Source organism: Schistocerca gregaria, chromosome 2 (genome assembly GCF_023897955.1).
Source record: "Schistocerca gregaria isolate iqSchGreg1 chromosome 2, iqSchGreg1.2, whole genome shotgun sequence".
Classification (NCBI taxonomy): domain Eukaryota; kingdom Metazoa; phylum Arthropoda; class Insecta; order Orthoptera; family Acrididae; genus Schistocerca; species Schistocerca gregaria.
The window spans coordinates 988,410,959-988,430,351 of record NC_064921.1 but is presented as its reverse complement, the minus strand read 5'-3'; the positions used below and the strand labels follow the sequence as shown (position 1 = coordinate 988,430,351).

The window sequence follows — 19,393 nt, the reverse complement described above, 5'->3', positions numbered from 1 at the left end:
GATGTGTGCTGCTCCTCATGGCACTCTCCACTGCACCTCCAGACACAGACTTGATGGTTGTCGCCTCTAAGGCAGAAACAGGACTCTCACTGCAGATGACTGGTCTGCAGGGTCCCACCTTAGTTGTTGCCACATCCGGCGAGATGGGGAGATGACGCTGTGGGGTTGTGAGCACCAGGTGTCAAAACAATCAGTGTGCGGTGAACTGTTTGTAATGCAACTGCCTGCCAATGGTACTAGCACTTACGGGATGTTGTATAGAAGGCAGAAAAGCCCATTGAATGGCCACTCTTATTACCACTGGATCTTTTCCCATGTGGTGTGGAACTGGGCAGTCCTCCCTCCTTGTAGTGCAAATCAGACATCCAGATCCTGTTTGTCAAGCATGTGTGTCTTCCAGTATCTATTGCTGTCAACGATGGGCAGTAGTGGTGTGTGTATAACTGGTATTGCGCATAGTATAACAGTAGGACTACCTGGCCTCCTGTAGTCCCATGATACTGTCCCTCTTGAATTTGTCTAGCTAAGCAATCGGCTACCAAAATGTTGCCTGCGTGGCCATAGTGCATGTTCAGGTGATGCTCTAGTGACATTACATGCTGTCCTACTGGCTGTCATGGCTGTTTGGGGCCCTCTTTTTCATAATATTGTTATATGTTAAATTTGTTTATCTTGAGGGTCAATCACCCTTCCCTGCACAAAGTGTTGGATCCTCTACAGGTCTTCCTGAGTTAAACTGCAAATTTCTACCATTGCAACTTCTCTGTATGAAACAGCGTCATTGGTGAAAAGCCTCATGGAACTTCAGACATTGTCTACTAGGTTATTTACATATATCGTGAAAAGTAATTGTCCTATAGCACTATTTTGGGGTACACCTGAAGTTACTTTTACATACGAAGATTTCTCTCTGTTGAGAATGACACACTGTGTTTTGTTTGCTAGAAACCCTTCAGTCCAGTCACACTGTTGGTTTAATATTCTGTATTCTCTAATTTTGTTCATTAGGCAGCAGTGTGTAACTGTACTGCTCGCCTTCCAGAAATGAAGGAATACAGCCTATACATGGGTGCCCGTATCTACTGATTTCAGGGTCTCGTGGATGAACAGAGCAAATAGGGATGGATTACACGCGATCATTATTTTAGGAACCCAAGTTTATTCATCTATTGAAAATTTTTTGTCTCCATAAATGTCATAATATACAAGATTTTAAAAAAATGTTGCAAAATTCTAAAACGGATGGACATCGGAAATAGAGGCTTATAGTTTTGTGCATCTGTTCATCAAACTTTTTCGAAAATGGGAATGACCTGCACTTTCTCCAATCATTATAAACTCTTTGCTCCTCCAGAGACCTATGGTACCCAGCTGCTAGAAGAGGGACAAGTTCTTTTACATACTCTATGTAGAGTCCTGTTGGGATCGCACCAGGTCCAGTGGCCTTTCCTCTGTTGAGCGAGTTCAGTTGCTTTTCTGTCCCATGGAAACTTGTTTCGATACCTGTCATTCACAATATGATTTAAAGGAGGTACTGCAGGTAAATCTTCCTCTGTGTTTCTTAGAAAATGACAATATTTCAGACTTTACTGTGTCATTCTTTTTCAGTGCCACTGAGGTCACAGTGTGTCAGGACAGATTGCTTCAATCTGTTTACTGATTTAAAATAAGGAGAAAACTTTCTAGGGTTTTCTGTCAAGCCAGCAGATAAAATTTTATTTTCAAATTGGTTAAATACTTCATGTCATTCTCCTGATGATAGTTCTGGTTGTGTTCAGTCTGTTCACCTGTGAGGCTTTGGCTACATTCAGACTTGCTGCAAACTTCTTTTTTGCTTTTGTAGTAGCTTTCTGGCACTGCTCTTGAACCAGGCGGGTGTTTTCCATCTCTCACAACTTTACTTGTTTAAAGCGTATTGCACAGTTCTCTCAAACTTTGTCCAGTGGTACTTACATTGTTAGTGCTGGAGATGAAATTTTCATGTTGTCCCTCAGGTAATATGAAATCACATACACAAAAAGATAATACACAAAAATGCCATTTTCACTCTTAGCATAGCCATAGTATGATGTTTTTTACTTTAAAAATATATGTATGTGCATTACATTTATGATATCTAATAAACCTTGTCCAATGTAAATGTTTGGTTTTTGTAAGTGGAACATATTAAGAAATTGTCCAAAGAAGTAAAATTATTTGTTCTCCTATCAGCCTAGCATTTCATTTCATATAAAATATTTTTTTGTCTTCACTTACTATATAATAGCATAGGCACTTGTAAAGGAAAATACCATTACACAATTGCAATTACAGAATTGGTATACAATATTATTTAGTTGTTGTAATCTGGTTTTTGTTTCCATGCCATATTTTCAAATTGAAATAGGCTTTCAGACAAGGAAAAACATTAGCCTGTCTCCAAAAGTATATAAGGAAGTTAAGTGCTGGATGCCACAGGCAAGTACTTCATCTATCAGAAATACAAGCTGATGATATCAAACTGGACAGACAGTTATTTTTGGCATGTGCAAATGATCATCAGCGTTTCTGCCCTAACATGCCAAGGGGTAGTGGGAGAGTCTATAAATGCTTGATGGAGCACAAACTTGACAAAACAATGAGTAAAGAGGTGAGTTTTCCTTTTTTTGCCCAATTGCTAAGAAAGCGTTGTCATGAAATTAGAATTCTGTGTGAATAGTTAAAGAGCACTAAACTATTTTCTCTCATAAACTTCTAGTGCCAAGATCAGCTGATGCGTCGACAGAAATTGATTTCTGAAGATTTCAAAGTCAGTAGAGGCCTAGCTAGGGCTTGTAAGGATGACATTAGGTTATTTCACTGCAGGCGGTCTGTATCTGATGATAAAGAAATACGTCTAGTGCAAATACTGTTGTGCTTGGAAGGTGTTATAAGAAATGGTTAGCATTTTGAATTTTTAATCACTGCAGTACACAATTTTATTGGCATATCTACAACATATTCAAAATATTGTATTACACTTTATAATCTTCGTACATTTTTTCCACTCAAAGGAACAAAAGTGACTGCTGAATGTCAGGCTGAAATGATCGAGCACAGAAAGATCCTAATGGAAGACTATCGCTTGTCTCCGGAAATCGTCTTAAGTTGCCCAGATGACATTTCAAAATATTGTAAAGGGTTAGAAGTAGGAGGGAGAACCATACATTGCCTTATGGAACATGCGAGGCAAAAAAGGAAAGAAGAGCGTATTTCTCCTGCTTGTCAAAGAGCTGTGAGTAAATTTCAGAGTTGCGAAATTTGTTAATCCTTTCTATATTATAAGAGAAATTAATGAAATGTCTCCTCCAGCTGGAAGTTTTGGTGAAAGAGGCCGACGCAGGTGAAGACTGGCGTGTTGACCCAGTCTTGAGAGAAGCTTGTAAACCAGTAGTGGATTCTGCTTGCAAGGAAGTCCGTGGAGGAGATGCGAGGTACATTGAGCTTTGTTTTCTCCTGTTAAGTAGGAATTATTTCATTTAGCACTTATTAATATGTTTATGCAGACATTTCAGTGTTGGGTAGTTAGTTAATTCTGCATTCCAGAGAAAATAAATGTTGTCAGTTGAGTAGCTGCCATGTATGTACAGATTGTATACATCCCGGGACAACTGAGAAATCAAGGCAAAACACAGAAATTTTTCCATCGTGGAACATCTGGGGAATTTTTTAGAATATCGGGAACTTTTCATTGTTTCAGTTTTCAGTTAAATTTTTGGAACTGGTAAGAACTGATACTCTAACAATGAATTTTACTGTAGTCCGCTACTGCAGAGTAATACTCCAGCAATAAAATGCAAAAATAAAAGTTGAAAAGTTCCAAAGAAAATGTGCCATTTACAGCAACAAAACACAGTGCACCTACAAGCGACTGCCAACAGCAAGAGGTGTCAAAAGCTTTAGGATGAAGATTATGAAATACTTTGTAACAAAAAAACTACCTTTGATTACTGTGAAGTCACAGCTGTTTAAATTTCTACATCTACATCCATACTCCGCAAGCCACCTGACGGTGTGTGGCGGAGGGTACCCTGAGTACCTCTATCGGTTCTCCCTTCTATTCCAGTCTCGTATTGTTTGTAGAAAGAAGGATTGTCGGTATGCTTCTGTGTGGGCTCTAATCTCTCTGATTTTATCCTCATGGTCTCTTTGCAAGATATACGTAGGAGGGAGCAATATACTGCTTGACTCTTCGGTGAAGGTATGTTCTCGAAACTTTAACAAAAGCCCGTACCGAGCTACTGAGCATCTCTCCTGCAGAGTCTTCCACTGGAGTTTATCTATCATCTCCATAACGCTTTCGCGATTACTAAATGATCCTGCATTTCAGTACAATTTTTCATTGTTGCAACCTCTCTATACACCACAGCATCATCTTCAAAAGCCTCAGTGAACTTCCGATGTCATCCACCAGGTCATCTATGTATATTGTGAATAGCAACCGTCCTATGACACTCCCCTGTGGCACACCTGAAATCACTCTTACTTCGGAAGATTTCTCTCCATTGAGAATGATATGCTGCATTCTGTTATCTAGGAACTCCTCAATCCAATCAGACGATTGGTCTGATAGTCCGTATGCTGTTACTTTGTTCATTAAACGACTGTGGGGAACTGTGTCAAATGCCTTGCGGAAGTCAAGAAACACGGCATCTACCTGTGAACCCGTGTCTATGGCCCTCTGAGTCTCGTGGACGAATAGCGCGAGCTGGGTTTCACACGACCGTCTTTTTCGAAACCCATGCTGATTCCCACAGAGTATATTACTATTCTCCAGAAAAGTCATTATACTCGAACATAATACATGTTCCAAAATTCTACAACTGATCGACGTTAGTGATATAGGTCTATAGTTCTGCACATCTGTTCGACGTCCCTTCTTGAAAATGGGGATGACCTGTACCCTTTTCCATCCTTTGGAACGCTTCGCTCTTCTAGAGACCTACAGTACACCGCTGCAAGAAGGGGGGCAAGTTCCTTCGCGTACTCTGTGTAAAATCGAACAGGTATCCCATCAGGTCCAGCGGCCTTTCCTCTTTTGAGCGATTTTAATTGTTTCTCTATCCCTCTGTCGTCTATTTTGATATCTACCATTTTGTCATCTGTGCGACAATCTAGAGAAGGAACTACAGTGCAGTCTTCCTCTGTGAAACAGCTTTGGAAGAAAACATTTAGTATTTCGGCCTTTAGTCTGTCATTCTCTGTTTCAGTACCATTTTGGTCACAGAGTGTCTGGACATTTTGTTTTGATCCACCTACCACTTTGACGAAAGACCAAAATTTCTTAGGATTTTCTGCCAAGTCAGTACATAGAACTTTACTTTCGAATTCATTGAATGCCTCTCGCATAGACCTCCTCACACTACATTTCGTTTCGCGTAATTTTTGTTTGTCTGCAGAGCTTTGGCTATGTTTATGTTTGCTGTGAAGTTCCCTTTGCTTCCACAACAGTTTTCTAACTTGGTTGTTGCACCACGGTGGCTCTTTTCCATGTCTTAAGATTTTACTTGGCACATACTCATCTAACGCATATTGTACGATGGTTTTGAACTTTGTCCACTGATTCTCAACACTATGTGTACTTGAGACAAAACTTTTGTGTTGAGCCATCAAGTACACTGAAATCTGCTTTTTGTCACTTTTGCTAAACAGAAAAATCTTCCTACCTTTTTTAATATTTCTATTTAAGGCTGAAATCATCGATGCAGTTACCACTTTATGATCGCTGATTCCCTGTTCTGCATTAACTGATTCAAATAGTTCGGATCTGTTTGTCACCAGAAGGTCTAATATGTTATCGCCACGAGTCGGTTCTCTGTTTAACTGCTCAAGGTAGTTTTCAGATAAAGCACTTAAAAAAATTTCACTGGATTCTTTTTCCCTGCCTCTCATTATGAACGTTTGAGTCTCCCAGTCTGTATCCGGCAAATTAAAATCTCCACCCAGAACTATAACAAGGTGGGGAAATCTACTCGAAATATTTTCCAAATTATTCTTCAGGTGCTGAGCCACAACAGCTGCTGAGCCCGGGGGCCTATAGAGACATCCAATTACCATGTCTGAGCCTCCTTTAGCCGTGACCTTCACCCAAATCATTTCACATTTCGGATCTCCGTCAATTTCCTCCGATAAGATTGCACTTATCGCTAAAACACGCCTCCCCCTTCACTGTCCAGCCTGTCTCTGCGGTATACATTCCAATCTGAGTTTAGGATTTCATTACTGTTTACGTCTGGTTTCAGCCAACTTTCTGTCCCTAGTATTATATGGGCGTTGTGACCGTTTATTAATGAGAGCAGTTCTGTAACCTTTCTATAGACGCTCCTGCAGTTTACTATTAGCACATTAATATTGTTATTTCCTGTTGCATTTTGCCTACTCCTACCTTGCCGCATCTCAGGGGGCATCTTGTCGTGCCTAGGGAGGGAATTCTCTAACCTAAAAAACCCCCATGTGCACTCCACACATACTCTGCTACCCTTGTAGCCGCTTCCGGCGTGTAGTACACGCCTGACCTATTCAGCGGGACCCTACATTTCTCCACCCGATAGCGGAGGTCGAGAAATTTGCACCCCAGCTCTCCACAGAATCGTCTGAGCCTCTGGTTTATGCCTTCCACTCGGCTCCAAACCAGAGGACCGCGATCGGTTCTGGGAACAATACTACAAATAGTTAGCTCTGATTCCACCCCGCGAGCGAGGCTTTCCGCCTTCACCAATTCCACCAACCGCCTTTACGAACTGAGGATGACCTCTGAACCCAGACGGCAGGAGTCATTGGTGCCGACATGAGCAACAATTTGCAGTCGGGTGCACCCAGTGCCTTCTATCGCCGCCGGTAGGGCCTCCTCCACATCTCGGATGAGACCCCCCGGCAAGCAGACAGAGTGAACACTGGCCTTCTTCCCCGACCTTTCCGCTTTCTTCCAGGTTGCGGGAAAATATTACAAATGGTGGTTTGAGAAAGTTTATTTTCAAAGTAAATTTTGTTTTATGCAAGATAAGTTATGTTACATGTGAAAATATGCAATGAATTTATTAAATCTCAGATAGTTTCACTCTCATTCAAAACTTAACACTTTGAGGACCAGCCATTTGTACCATTATTAAAATTTTACTGGCACATTTGTATTTGATGTATCTTAAAATGTAAAACATGCTAAAAAAGGTGTGAAATCTTAGTTTTCTTGTTGCTATACTGCACATATATGAATTTAAACCATTACCTTTTCAAATTTGCGCCGTTGGGACATAACTCCGTTGAGTCACCTGGAACAATATTGTTGCCCTAAGGTAACTCGAAAACCTCTCAGGACCTGTGGGAAGTTTCCTCTGATCGATGATTCTGACAGCGTGCTTTGTACCTTGTAGGACAATAAAATATATTTCTGTAGAATCATACAACTTGTTAGTTGTTATTATACATGACAACTATCCCGAGTTCCACCCTTCCTGCAGTGGTGACCCTTAAATTTCAACCGTACCACATTTAAAATGTAAAATCTCCCATGCTGGTCCATTGTCCTACATTGGCGCAGCTATCTCGAGCTCAACCGTTTCCTACTCCGAGGGATGTCAGTCTGATCTCTTCGTGAACACCTGTGAATTCCATGAACTTTCCAGGCCTCAGTTTGGTACAATTTTGCCAAAACATGGGTGAAGTGTCCAGCCTGCAGTGTGTACTGAACTGATAACGTCTACCACACCATACTCGTGCTGCTTCACACAAAACCAGCCAAGTCAAATTCTCATGTGAACTTACCAGTGACAGCTCTGTAATGATGCTGGGTAACTATTTGTGTAGCAATTCTACTATGACAACAGATGTGATTCTGGGCCAACAGTTGCTTCCTACTGCTCCATTTGTCAGACACATAGTTCTCAAAGCTTCCACATGGGAAATAATGACACTTATTCCTGAGGATACTTCTTTAGTGCCAGTGAATGTGTGTGCATTAACATTCCTAGTGTTTTGCAAAACTGTACAGACACCCATCATAGTGCCATGATAGTTGGTCAACAGTGGCCCCCACTAAATGATCCTCAAACCATTTCCAACTATTTACTAACTCATGGACAAAATAACATGGGTTTGAGTGATCTTCCTGCACATAAAAGCACACTGCTTGTTATGGACTATATTGTCTTGCAGCATTTGCCTGTGTCTTCAGAAGCACGACTGCCACCACATGATCTGAGTGATATCACATCTCCACCACCCGCCTCGCATTAACTTGTGGTTGCCACTGCTCTACATGATCTCTCTCTCCCCCCCCCCCTCTCTCTCTCTCTCTCTCTCTCTCTCTCTCTCTCTCTCTCTCTCTCTCTCTCTCTCTCTCTCTCTCTCTCACACACACACACACACACACACACACACACACACACACACACACAGATACAGTCACTCGCTCACTCACTCTGTGACTCCTCCATGCATATGTAATGCCTGAATTCAGCACAACTGCCTTACCAGACTCATTACCTTGCGAGTGTACCATATAGTCAAAGCCTCCAGTGGCTCCTATGGAGCAGCACTACGCATCATACTGCCAGTCATGCCCACCTTCATTCTCAGCTCCCATCTAATGTGCCCACATGCCATAATTTCATCTTGATGCACCCCTTCCCGATGCTTTCGTGCCTGCCATGCCTACCGTGCTGTTTTTCTCTCACCTCTTGGCGAAACGCCACTCCCCGCCACTTCCCTGCCCCCTATCTCTTTGCCACTTTGTGATATGCAGGTCCACAATGCCTCTCCTCCTGCTATATCTACCATGCCAGGCAACGCCCACGTCATGATGGTGCTAGCTTCACATAACCATGGACCTTACCATTCGAAACATCATCTATCAAAACTCCCTCCATTGAACATGGACTCGCCTACACTGTGGTTCATGCTTAGTGAGTGCATAATGCAGTCCACAGGTGTCACTAAGGACGATGGAAAAATTTGTGGTACTTGTCTACAACCTCGGTGATAACATTGATCTCATTATTGATGTTCTGCTTGATGTGTGCTGCTAAGTTCAGGTAGTTCTTTTTATTGTCTTGCAACAGAAACATTCTTTCAGTTAACAGGTTCATCATCTTTGACACACATTCCTGTTGAGGAAACAGCTTTTATAAATCTGTCATATCCAGAAGCACTAACAGATGCATTTAATTGCAGTAAAATGTATAAACTAATAAATTATTAGTCTCTAAGTAGAGTTCAACATTGATTGTTTCAGCATCCTGTGAATGAAATGAGTTTAACCTGATGTTTAGTTGCATACCAAATAAAAATTAAAGATGTCTTGACAGCCAGTGAGGAAGAAGTGAGAAAACCAGACAGATGGAACAGGATCCAGAAAGTAGTGAAAGAGCAAGTAGAAGAAACAGTTGGTATAAGACGAAAGGAAAGAAATGAGTGGTTTGATCATAAATGTAGACAAGTTATAGAATGTGAAAATGCAGCAAGACTGAAAATGTTACACAAAAGACAAGAAGAAATGTGAAGGTATATAAAGAATTAAGGTCTAATGTGCATAGGATACATAAGAAAAAGGAAGAGGAGTGCCTGAAAGCAAAAGTTAAGAGAGAGAAGTACTAAAGGAACAGATTGAAACAAGAAAATTCTGTCATGCAATAGGAAAGATGGAAAAAAAATTCAGCCAATACAAAATGCATGAAAAAATAAAAATGGTAAGATAATTAAAGACAGACTAAAGTATTGCAGAGACGGGCAGAAGATTTTGAAGATATGCTCAATATCAACTCGGACCGTGAATCAAAAAAATTCACAAGGACAGGTGGTTCAAATGGCTCTGAGCACTATGGGACGTAACTGCTGAGATCATCAGTCCCCTAGAACTCAGAACTACTTAAACCTAACGAACCTAAGGACATCACACACATCCATGCACGAGACAGGATTCGAACCTGCGACCGTAGCGGTCGTGCAGTTCCACACTGTAGTACCTAGAACCGCTCGGTCACTCTGGTCGGCTCACTCTTGTGAGTGAATGTAAAGGCTAGAGAAGTTGAAAGGGAAGAATCAGAGAGACCAACAATGCAGGATTTGAAGACGGTTATACATAAATTGAAAAGTAACCATGCACCTGATGAAGATGGGATAGGATGAGAATTTACGAAATTTGGTGGTCATATGCTAATATGTGAAATACATGCACTAACAAATAGCATATGCAAAAATGAAAACATACCAGAGGACTGCAAAACTGAATAAGGTGCCGTATACATAAGAGTGGAGGAAAAGTTAGCTTGTGAAAATTATAAAGGAATAACTTTATTAGATACAGCCTACAAAACTTTTCCAGGGTGCTGAATGAAAGGATAAAGAAGTGCGCTGAGGATATCCTCAGAGATTACCAATGCAGTTTCTGACTAAGTAGAACCACTTCTGATCAGATGTTTGTTATTAGACAAATAATAGAGAAATTTTGGGAGTGTGACAAGATGTCCACTTCCTGTTTACTGATTTCAACAAACTTTCGATAGTGTTAACTGACCAGCATTGTATAACATACTAAAAGAATTGGGCATCTGTGATGTTCTAAGAAGGTTAGTGGAGTTAACAATTATGGCACAAAGGCAAAAGTAAAAGTTAGCAACAAAATGATCAAGATCTTTGTTTAAAGATTGAATGAAACAGGGTGACAGTGTCTCTGCAGTCCTATTCAACTTAGTGCCGTATAGTCTGATACAATAAATAGATGAGAGAGGAACAGTAATGATGAAATTCAGTCATATATGTGCATATGCAGATTATTTTGCAATTGTGGCAAAATATCTAAACACCCTTAAAGAATTGTATGAAATAATGGAAGCAGAAGAATGAAAAATGTGACTTATGCTGAGTGAAAACCAGATCAAATACATGGTAATGTCCATTTCTGAGGAATGCACAACACTACATGACCTCAAGGCCCCTAAGAAATGTTTTAGAGCTGTCGGCTGCTTCAGTTATTTAGGTGCCCTCTTGATCAGTGATGATAATGTGAGACAATGTATTAGAGAATGATACAAGCAGGAAACAGCCTATTATGCAAACTTACAGGTTTTAAAGAATTATCTATTAGAAGATCAACCAGGTCAAGAGTATGCTATTCCCTTGTGTGACCAGTTGTTATATATGGGCCAGAAATGTTGACAATGACAGAAGCAGATCTAAACAACCTAAGGACATTTGAAAGGAAACCCTACCAAAAATTTATGAGCCCATGAGAGGGCAGGTGGTGGGGAACAATGTACAACCATGAAATACAAGAGCTTATAAAAGAGAAAGATATAGTGAAAGTTGTTGAATCACAAACAAAATGCTGGTTAGAACATATGGGGAAGATGACACATGTCAGGATGCCCAAACAAATTACGAAAGGCAGATTGTACTCCAAAACAAGGAAGGGCTATGCAAGAGCTAGGTGGTTGGAAAATGTTGGCTGACCTTATCAAGATGGAGATCCAAGAATGGAAGAGAGAAACAAAGATTTATGGAGGAAGATTGTTGAGAAGGCAAGGCCCATCAATCACTGTAGTGAAGAAGAAGAAGAAGAAGAAGAAATGATGATAATTAGTTAACATAAGTCTGTTTCCCAGAGCTTTTGCTGAGGTTATTAAGCTTGATGTGCTACCTGTCATGAGTAACAGTGACTTAGGGCTGGGTTTCACACAGCAAGGATTACTTGCTGTGCCTGAGCAGCATGCATCCACATTAAAGCAGTTAAGCAAAGGTGTTTGCTACATTTGGTTTATGGGTTCCGGCACCTTTGGTGGTAGCCTGTGTCATTGACACAAGTGGTAGTTCCATATCTGTCAAATCAATTGATTCTTTGGAGGGCATCAAAAGAGGACTGAACAGTTAACTAAACCTGGCTCTACTGATGTGATGATTATCAACAGAAGTGGCAGAGCTATTCATCTGCTATATTGTATTTTCTCCTCCATTCCTTTTCTTTTTTTCCAAATTTATTCATTTCCTCCCGTCTTTCAGGGTTTTGTCCTGCTTGATGGAGAAGCTTGGCACTGACCACATGAACGAAGCATGTGAAACAGCACTTCTTCAGATCCAGTATTTTGTTGCTCGAGACTTTAAACTAGACCCACAACTCTTTAGGAACTGTCGTGAAGATGCAGCTCGTTTATGCCATGCAAAGAGGTTTTGGATTGATGCGGATGGTCAAATGGACCCCGAACGTGGCCCCTTGGTGCTGCCTTGCCTGTATCGCTATGCTTATCACACTCAGGAAACATTGAAAGTAAGCAGATTCTTTATAATCTAGATGTACTTTTATTGTGAATTATTAAACATGGTTTGAAGCGCATGAGTATGCCACTGATTGTGAAGGGTTACACACAGTGTCCGGAAGAGAGGAAGAGGGTGTAAAATGTGTGAGACGAGTGGTATCTGTAGCAGCAGACAGCTATATCTTAAGTGAATGTTGTATGGGCTGGACTATTACAACAGACCTAATTTAATTTAAAAAAGTTATCAGGGACTATTAATTTATTTTGTTTATTATTGCTGATGAATTACATGCATACAAAAAAATATGTTGTCTTACCTGAAATCACTTTTAATATGCCTCTGTTAATGTCTGTAACTTCATACAGCTAAAATCTGAATGTCTTGCCGAGATACGTAGAGTTATGCGCCAGAGGGCCGTTAGTGTTGATCTGCTGCCTGAGGTGGAGGAAGTATGCATGGAAGACATAGCTATTCACTGTTACGAGAAGACAGGAAAGGGTGAAGAAATGGTGTGCCTGCAGGATAACCTGGAACGGTACGTAGCACCGAGTCGCTAAAGACCGATGCATTTTTTTATTTCAGTAGAGTGGAAATTAATAACTTATTCTGCTCGTTATTTCCAGTCTCGATCCTAAGTGTAAAACTGCAGTTGCAAATTTCACTGAAGAACAGGCAGAGCACATTGAACTGAATCCTGTAATTCTCTCAGTCTGTCAAAAAGTCATGGAGAAACACTGTGAAGCAGAACTGGAAACTGGCAAGGATGAGGGAGATGTTATGGATTGCCTCATTGCACATAAAAATGAACCTGATGTCAGAGCAAACTACAAATGTAGAGCTGCTGTTGAACATTTTCAGCTTATATCCTTAAAAGATTACCATTTCACGTACAAATTCAAAGAAGCGTGTCGACAATCTGTCATTCGCTACTGTCCTGCTATTAAGACAAAGTAAGTTTGCATTTTTTATTTATTATTCTCTCTTTTGCATATTAAGGCCCTCGTAAATGATTAGAATTGTCTGTCAAATTCTCTCTTATGTAGCCATGAATGTGTCAAAGCCTGTACACATACCAACAAAATTTATCAGTTGAACCTCACTTTCGAAGCAGATGCTGTTCGTGTGCAATAAATTTTGACACAAGGGGATTGGCAACAAATGCAGATAAATCATTCCTGTAACACTGTCTCTGGCACTGTGTTTGAAGAAGAAGAAGAAGAAGAAGAAGAAGAAGAAAGCAAGGTGCTGGTCCAGGGAATGGTTTAAAATGAGAAGGAAACATATTAAAATGTTCCAAAGGAAATGATACGATCGAAACCTGTTGATTATGTCAACTGTCTGTGGACAGACAGCCAAACTTCTGATAATTGTTTTACTTCGCTTCACATTCAAAAGGGAGACAGAAGTATAACGAATTGTCATCAGATGGCCAAGTAGAAGAGAATAAATAATTTTAAACTACCACAACATGGAAATGTACAGTCTACATCATATGTCAAAGAACTGGAGTGCTTCAGTTGTTTTATTTTATTACTGTCCTGCTTGGATATTGTGTGTGGAGTACCGATTTTTTATTTGTGTGTGTGTGTGTGTGTGTGTGTGTGTGTGTGTGTGTGTGTGTGTGTGCGCGTGTGTGACTTCTTTCTGTCCAGTGTATGGTCGCAAAAGATGAGACGCACTACCATGTTGATAAATGCCAGTGCTATTCTGTTTTTATCCTTGATCATAGTTTCCATAGTTGTGGAAACTCATGATACTAAGAAATACATTGTAATAGAACTACTTTTCACTAAAAGCATGCAGTGAAACATAAGTGCAAACAACATCCATCACCTTGTCAAATTTTCTGTCATTCAGAATTCCTGTTAAACTTCAGCACTGTAAGTGTGCCAATATTTGGCAAACATAGGAAGATTAGACAAATTATTTGACTGCTTACTGGAGCCTTAATGAAGCTGAGAATGAATCAGTGTAGAAAGTGAGTGAACTCGCTTTTTCTGTAAATAATTTCCACTGTGTTCATGTTGATACGATCTTCGTGAAGAAGTCACCTTTGGGGCAGAAAGTGAAATATTTTATGCTAATTAATAGTGTTACCTTACAAATAAATGCTACTGCTCTTACTTTCATAGCAGCTGAGTTATAGCACAGCAATTAAGCTTATAAGCACATAAATCCTGAGGAACAATCAAATGTATATAAAAGAAGTAGAAAACCATGAGGTTTGGGTTATTTCATAGATTCGTGTTTTCAAACTGAAGCAGTTGGCATCATAGCAGGGTATTTCCATAAATGTTGACACAATGCTTGATTTCATAGAACATTGAAATTTTAAATTCTGCTGTTGCACTTTTTGTTGTACTGCCTCTGCTTGGCTTGTTGACTGATAGTCACAGTTATTCATTTGTACCTATGACCAGTATCGGTCATCTGCTTACACTTTTACTTTTGTGTAACACAGACTTACCATTCTTTTTTAGCTTGAGAATTTGACATTATTATGTTTTAAACAAAGAGTTCAGTTGACAGTTAGTTTATGTATTTTCAAACTTGATACATGTATAACATTATGGAAATTGGTAGGCAAAATAATGTTGTAGCAAACCATGCAGAAAGTTTTTTCCATAAATAAAAAGTAAATACTGTGAGATGAAAGATTACCCTTTTACAATCTCTTACACATTAAAACTTGTAGTTTATAGATGGATATTTCTTTTTCACCAGTTTTTTGTATTTTCGTTGTGTGTTTGACTCACCTTATTTATTCATTGTGCAGCTGTTGGCTTTTTCCTTAATTGTTTGACTGCTAGGTATAGTTAAATCATAACTGAAAATTTTGGAGACCTACTTAACGAATATGTGGAATGAACAGACACGGTGACAAGATAAAACAGACAGAGTTAGGTCAGGGGTCTGTAAGGAAAACCAAATGATAGAAGACTATGAAGACAGGTAGAAGGGGGTGGTATTCAGACAATTTTTTCTTTGCATACATGCAATAGATTTGACTAACTGTCAGAGTTGAGTGGAGGGTAGCGTCTTGTAGGTGTATGTGTAGGAAACATGCAGCAGTCCTCAGCAGTTAGGAGGCCTAAGTCAGTTGCAAAGTGCAACAGAAAGAAGAAGGTTTTGTTGCTAGGTAGTTCGCATGGTAGAGGTGTGGGCCAGCAGTTGCAGGAAATGTTGGGGAGTGAGTACCAGGTCACCAGCATTAATCCCCAGGGATCAGTGTTGGGGTCAGGGCCACTCCTGTATTTCTAAAACATTTCTGTTTACTGATGAAACTAATTTGGTAGTAAAGGATGTTGTGTACAACATTGGCTCAGTTTCAAATAGTGCAGTTCATGACATAAGTTTATGGCTTGTAGAAAATAAACTAATGCTAAATCACAGTAAGACTCGCTTTTTACAGTTTCTAACACACAATTCAACAAAACATGACGTGTTTTTATTTCACAGAATGGGCATATGATTAGTGAAACTGAACTCTTGTGTGGAAAGGTGATCTGTATATTGCTGCACCCATTTTCAGTAAGCTACCACAAGAATTCAAAAATCTTAGCTCTAATCCAGGCACTTTTAAATCAAAACGAAGAGTTTCTCATGTGTCACTCCTTCTATTCTGTTGAGGAGGTCCTTGAATAATTAAGCTGATTCTTATGTTATATTGTTGATTGTGTTTACTTAAACTTGTGGTGTGACATTTTTGGGCTCATAAACATTTCACTTTATCTGTTATTAGTTTTATGTTTTAATTTCATGTACTGACACATTTCATGACCTTGGAGATTTGCTCCTCAATTTGGTCCTACAGAAGTAGACGTGTAAATAAACAAATAAAATTGTTTTTGAGTTGTTTGTGCTGCATCCAGAAATTACAAAAAAGGGTAGAAGGTTACTAGTGTAGATTGTGTTTGAACTTAATCTTTTTGCTGTTTCACTCATTTGTGTTTTATTCATGCAGCTGTAGTGATTCTTGTGCTCCGTATATCAAATAAGCTGAAGATGCAAAATGATTGTTAAACAACATTATTGCTGAGATTTGTTCATTCTTTGGTTTTTATAATTATTCCTTCTGTCGATTTTTGCTTTATATTCTCAGGCTGTTTTTTATGCCTTTCCAAGCTGTCATTAAATGTTGCAGTAACACAATTTACTCAAAACCTAAACAGCTTCATTGACTCCAACATTATTCCTGGATTTGATCGATGTTTTGTACAGTTCTGCTTTGAACATCAAATACGAACCAACTGTGCCATCTGCATTGTGCACAATCTGCATATTAAATCATAGTTTTGCAATGTCGGATCTGCCACAGTGTGAATGTGCTGATTAACAGTGTGGCATGCAGAAGATACTCTGCAAATATGGCATTCTAGTCACCAGCTACAACGCTACTGATTACTGAGGAAATGCAACCTATTGCCTCAGCTGCGAACCTTTACTGGTACCACAGGCGGTTTGCCTCTGAAGCACAGAAATGCAGTCCTCCCTGTGCAATGAGAAATGCACTTTTAGGTTAGTAACAATAACAACTGCATTCCAAAATAGCAGCCGTTCACTGTTTGTCACAGAGTTTTGTATGAAACTGCAATTCTTTACTGGACGCAAGAGCTGATGTACCTTCCCATCTGCCTCACCACAGCAATGACGTCTGTCATCTCCTTGCTTCTACTGGTTCTATCATCCTGACATATGGTCACATGACACTATCACTAAAGTCAGGTCAATTTCATAAGTTTGGGTGGCAATTTATTCTGCCAAATGTGGTTCACACTATCCTCGGAGCAGACTTTCTGTCATTTTAGGTCCTGCTGTTGGACCTCCACCACCATCATCTCTTCGACACCATCACTAATTTGGGCAGCCACGGATCTGTATTCTGTGTGGACAGTACTACTGTGAGATTGATCACAGGTGATTTCCATATGTAGAAGTTCTGAAACAGTTCTTGGAGATAACTTAGCAGCTACTTTCACTAACACCAATACGACAGTCGACAATAGGTTATATACTGACAAGACTAGGATTGCTAATTTGCATTCAGCCTAATTTCTTAACACGAAAAAATTGAAAGTAACAAAACAAGAGTTTTGTTTATGTTCGCGTAAGGAATTTGATGTCTTTCAAGCAGTAGCTGGGCATTGTTGCAACGTGTAGTCCCCAAGCAGACCAGTGGATGACATCAGTATGCTGATTACCAGCAGCTCAATGTTAGAACAATTCCTGATTGCTGTCCTATCTTGCACATTCAAGACCTCACATTTAACATCCATGGCAAGCTCATCTTTTCCACGTTAGATTTGATGTGTGTGTTTTACCAGGAATCTGTTGCTTCAGATTACATAGACCTTCTGTACTCCATTCGGTCTCTTTGATTTGATGAGGATGCCTTTTGAACTGCGCAACACCATGGACCTTACATCATTTCATTGATAAAGTTACACAAGATCTCGACTTAAGTTATGTTTATATTCACGATGTGTTGGTGATGGCCACTGCTGAAACTGAACACGTCATATTTACACCAGATCTTTACTCACCTTCATCCACAAGGATGACTCATAAACCCATAAAAGTGCATGTTTGGAGCACCATAAACCTGCTTCGTAGTTTACACCATCAATGCCGAAGGAATACGGTCACCACGGGAGAAGGTAGAAGCTATAACAAACTTCCAGCAGTCTGTTACTGACTGAGTTGCGAAGATTCCTTGGCATCACTGATTTATACCATCATTTCATGTGCAACTGTGCACTCTTGGCCATTTCATTGAAAGAACTTTTACAAGGCTCACAGTAACCCAACTGACAAACTGCCTTGGACAAGCAAAGGTGAGACAGCCTTCAACAAAATGAAGACTTCTATCACTGAGGCTGCACTGTTAATTCAACCCTTCCCACAAGCGCCACTCACATTAATGTTTGATACGTCTGCTACTGCAATAGGTGCTGCATTTCAGCAGCAAGTAGATCAGCTTTGGAGCCCTTAGTATTCTTCAGCCAGAAACTCTATCTCCATCACAGCAGAGCTGGTAAAGATACAATTGCGAGCTTATGCACCATACCATTCACTCAAGAAATTCTGGCACATGCTTGAGGAGCAACATTTTACATGTTTTGTGTCACAAACCAGACAAATAATTGCCATGTTAGCTGCACCACTGTATATAGGATAATTTAGGACCCATATAGTCCACATTGAGGGAGAACTGTTTTATAGATTAACATAGGAGTCATCTTACAATTAAAGGTGAAGCTTTGGCTTTTAAGGTTCTGTAAAAATTTATTTTGAAGAATCCTGAAGGGTAGGGCTTAACAAACAATACTTGCATTTGAATAGGTTGTAGATATCCTGATATACGGTAGCACTCTATGCAGTATCATCCTTACTCGAACAGTTGTGTGACATTTGACAAGCCATACAAGTGCAAGGGGTATGCGAGAAACTATGAACTAGCCACTACAACAGTCTAATGCTCTGGTTAAAAATTGACAATTTTGTGAAACACAGGGGGAAATAGCATTAAATTCTATCAGCTCACAAACTTCTGTGGTATTTCAACAGGTCTGCAATAAAAGTTCTCATACCTACAGGGTGTTTCAAAAATGACCGATATATTTGAAACAGCAATACAAACTAAACGAGGAGCGATAGAAATACACCGTTTGTTGCAAATATGCTTGGGACAACAGTACATTTTCAGGCAGACAAACTTTCGAAATTACAGTAGTTACAATTTTCAACAACAGATGGCGCTGCGGTCTGGGGAAACACTCTAGTATGATATTTTCCACATATCCACCATGCGTAGCAATAATATGGCGTAGTCTCTGAATGAAATTACCCGAAACCTTTGACAACGTGTCTGGCGGAATGGCTTCACATGCAGATGAGATGTACTGCTTCAGCTGTTCAATTGCTTCTGGATTCTGGCGGTACACCTGGTCTTTGAAGTGTGCCCACAGAAAGAAGTCACAGGGGTTCATGTCTGGTGAATAGGGAGGCCAATCCACGCCGCCTCCTGTATGTTTCGGATAGCCCAAAGCAATCACACGATCATCGAAATATTCATTCAGGAAATTAAAGACGTCGGCCGTGCGATGTGGGTGGGCACCATCTTGCATAA

General features: G+C 40.0%; 1 protein-coding gene across 1 annotated transcript in view; it reads left to right on the top strand.

The window, feature by feature from the left end:
* Nucleotides 1–19,393, top strand: part of LOC126335480 (Golgi apparatus protein 1) — a 130,443-nt gene that overhangs the window by 29,433 nt on the left and 81,617 nt on the right. Inside the window, exons 3-9 of the mRNA XM_049998799.1 lie at nt 2,387–2,629; nt 2,738–2,918; nt 3,033–3,253; nt 3,331–3,452; nt 12,010–12,274; nt 12,630–12,799; nt 12,888–13,214. Of these exons, the coding sequence (XP_049854756.1) occupies nt 2,387–2,629; nt 2,738–2,918; nt 3,033–3,253; nt 3,331–3,452; nt 12,010–12,274; nt 12,630–12,799; nt 12,888–13,214 (1,529 nt within the window). The remainder of the gene's footprint in view (nt 1–2,386; nt 2,630–2,737; nt 2,919–3,032; nt 3,254–3,330; nt 3,453–12,009; nt 12,275–12,629; nt 12,800–12,887; nt 13,215–19,393) is intronic.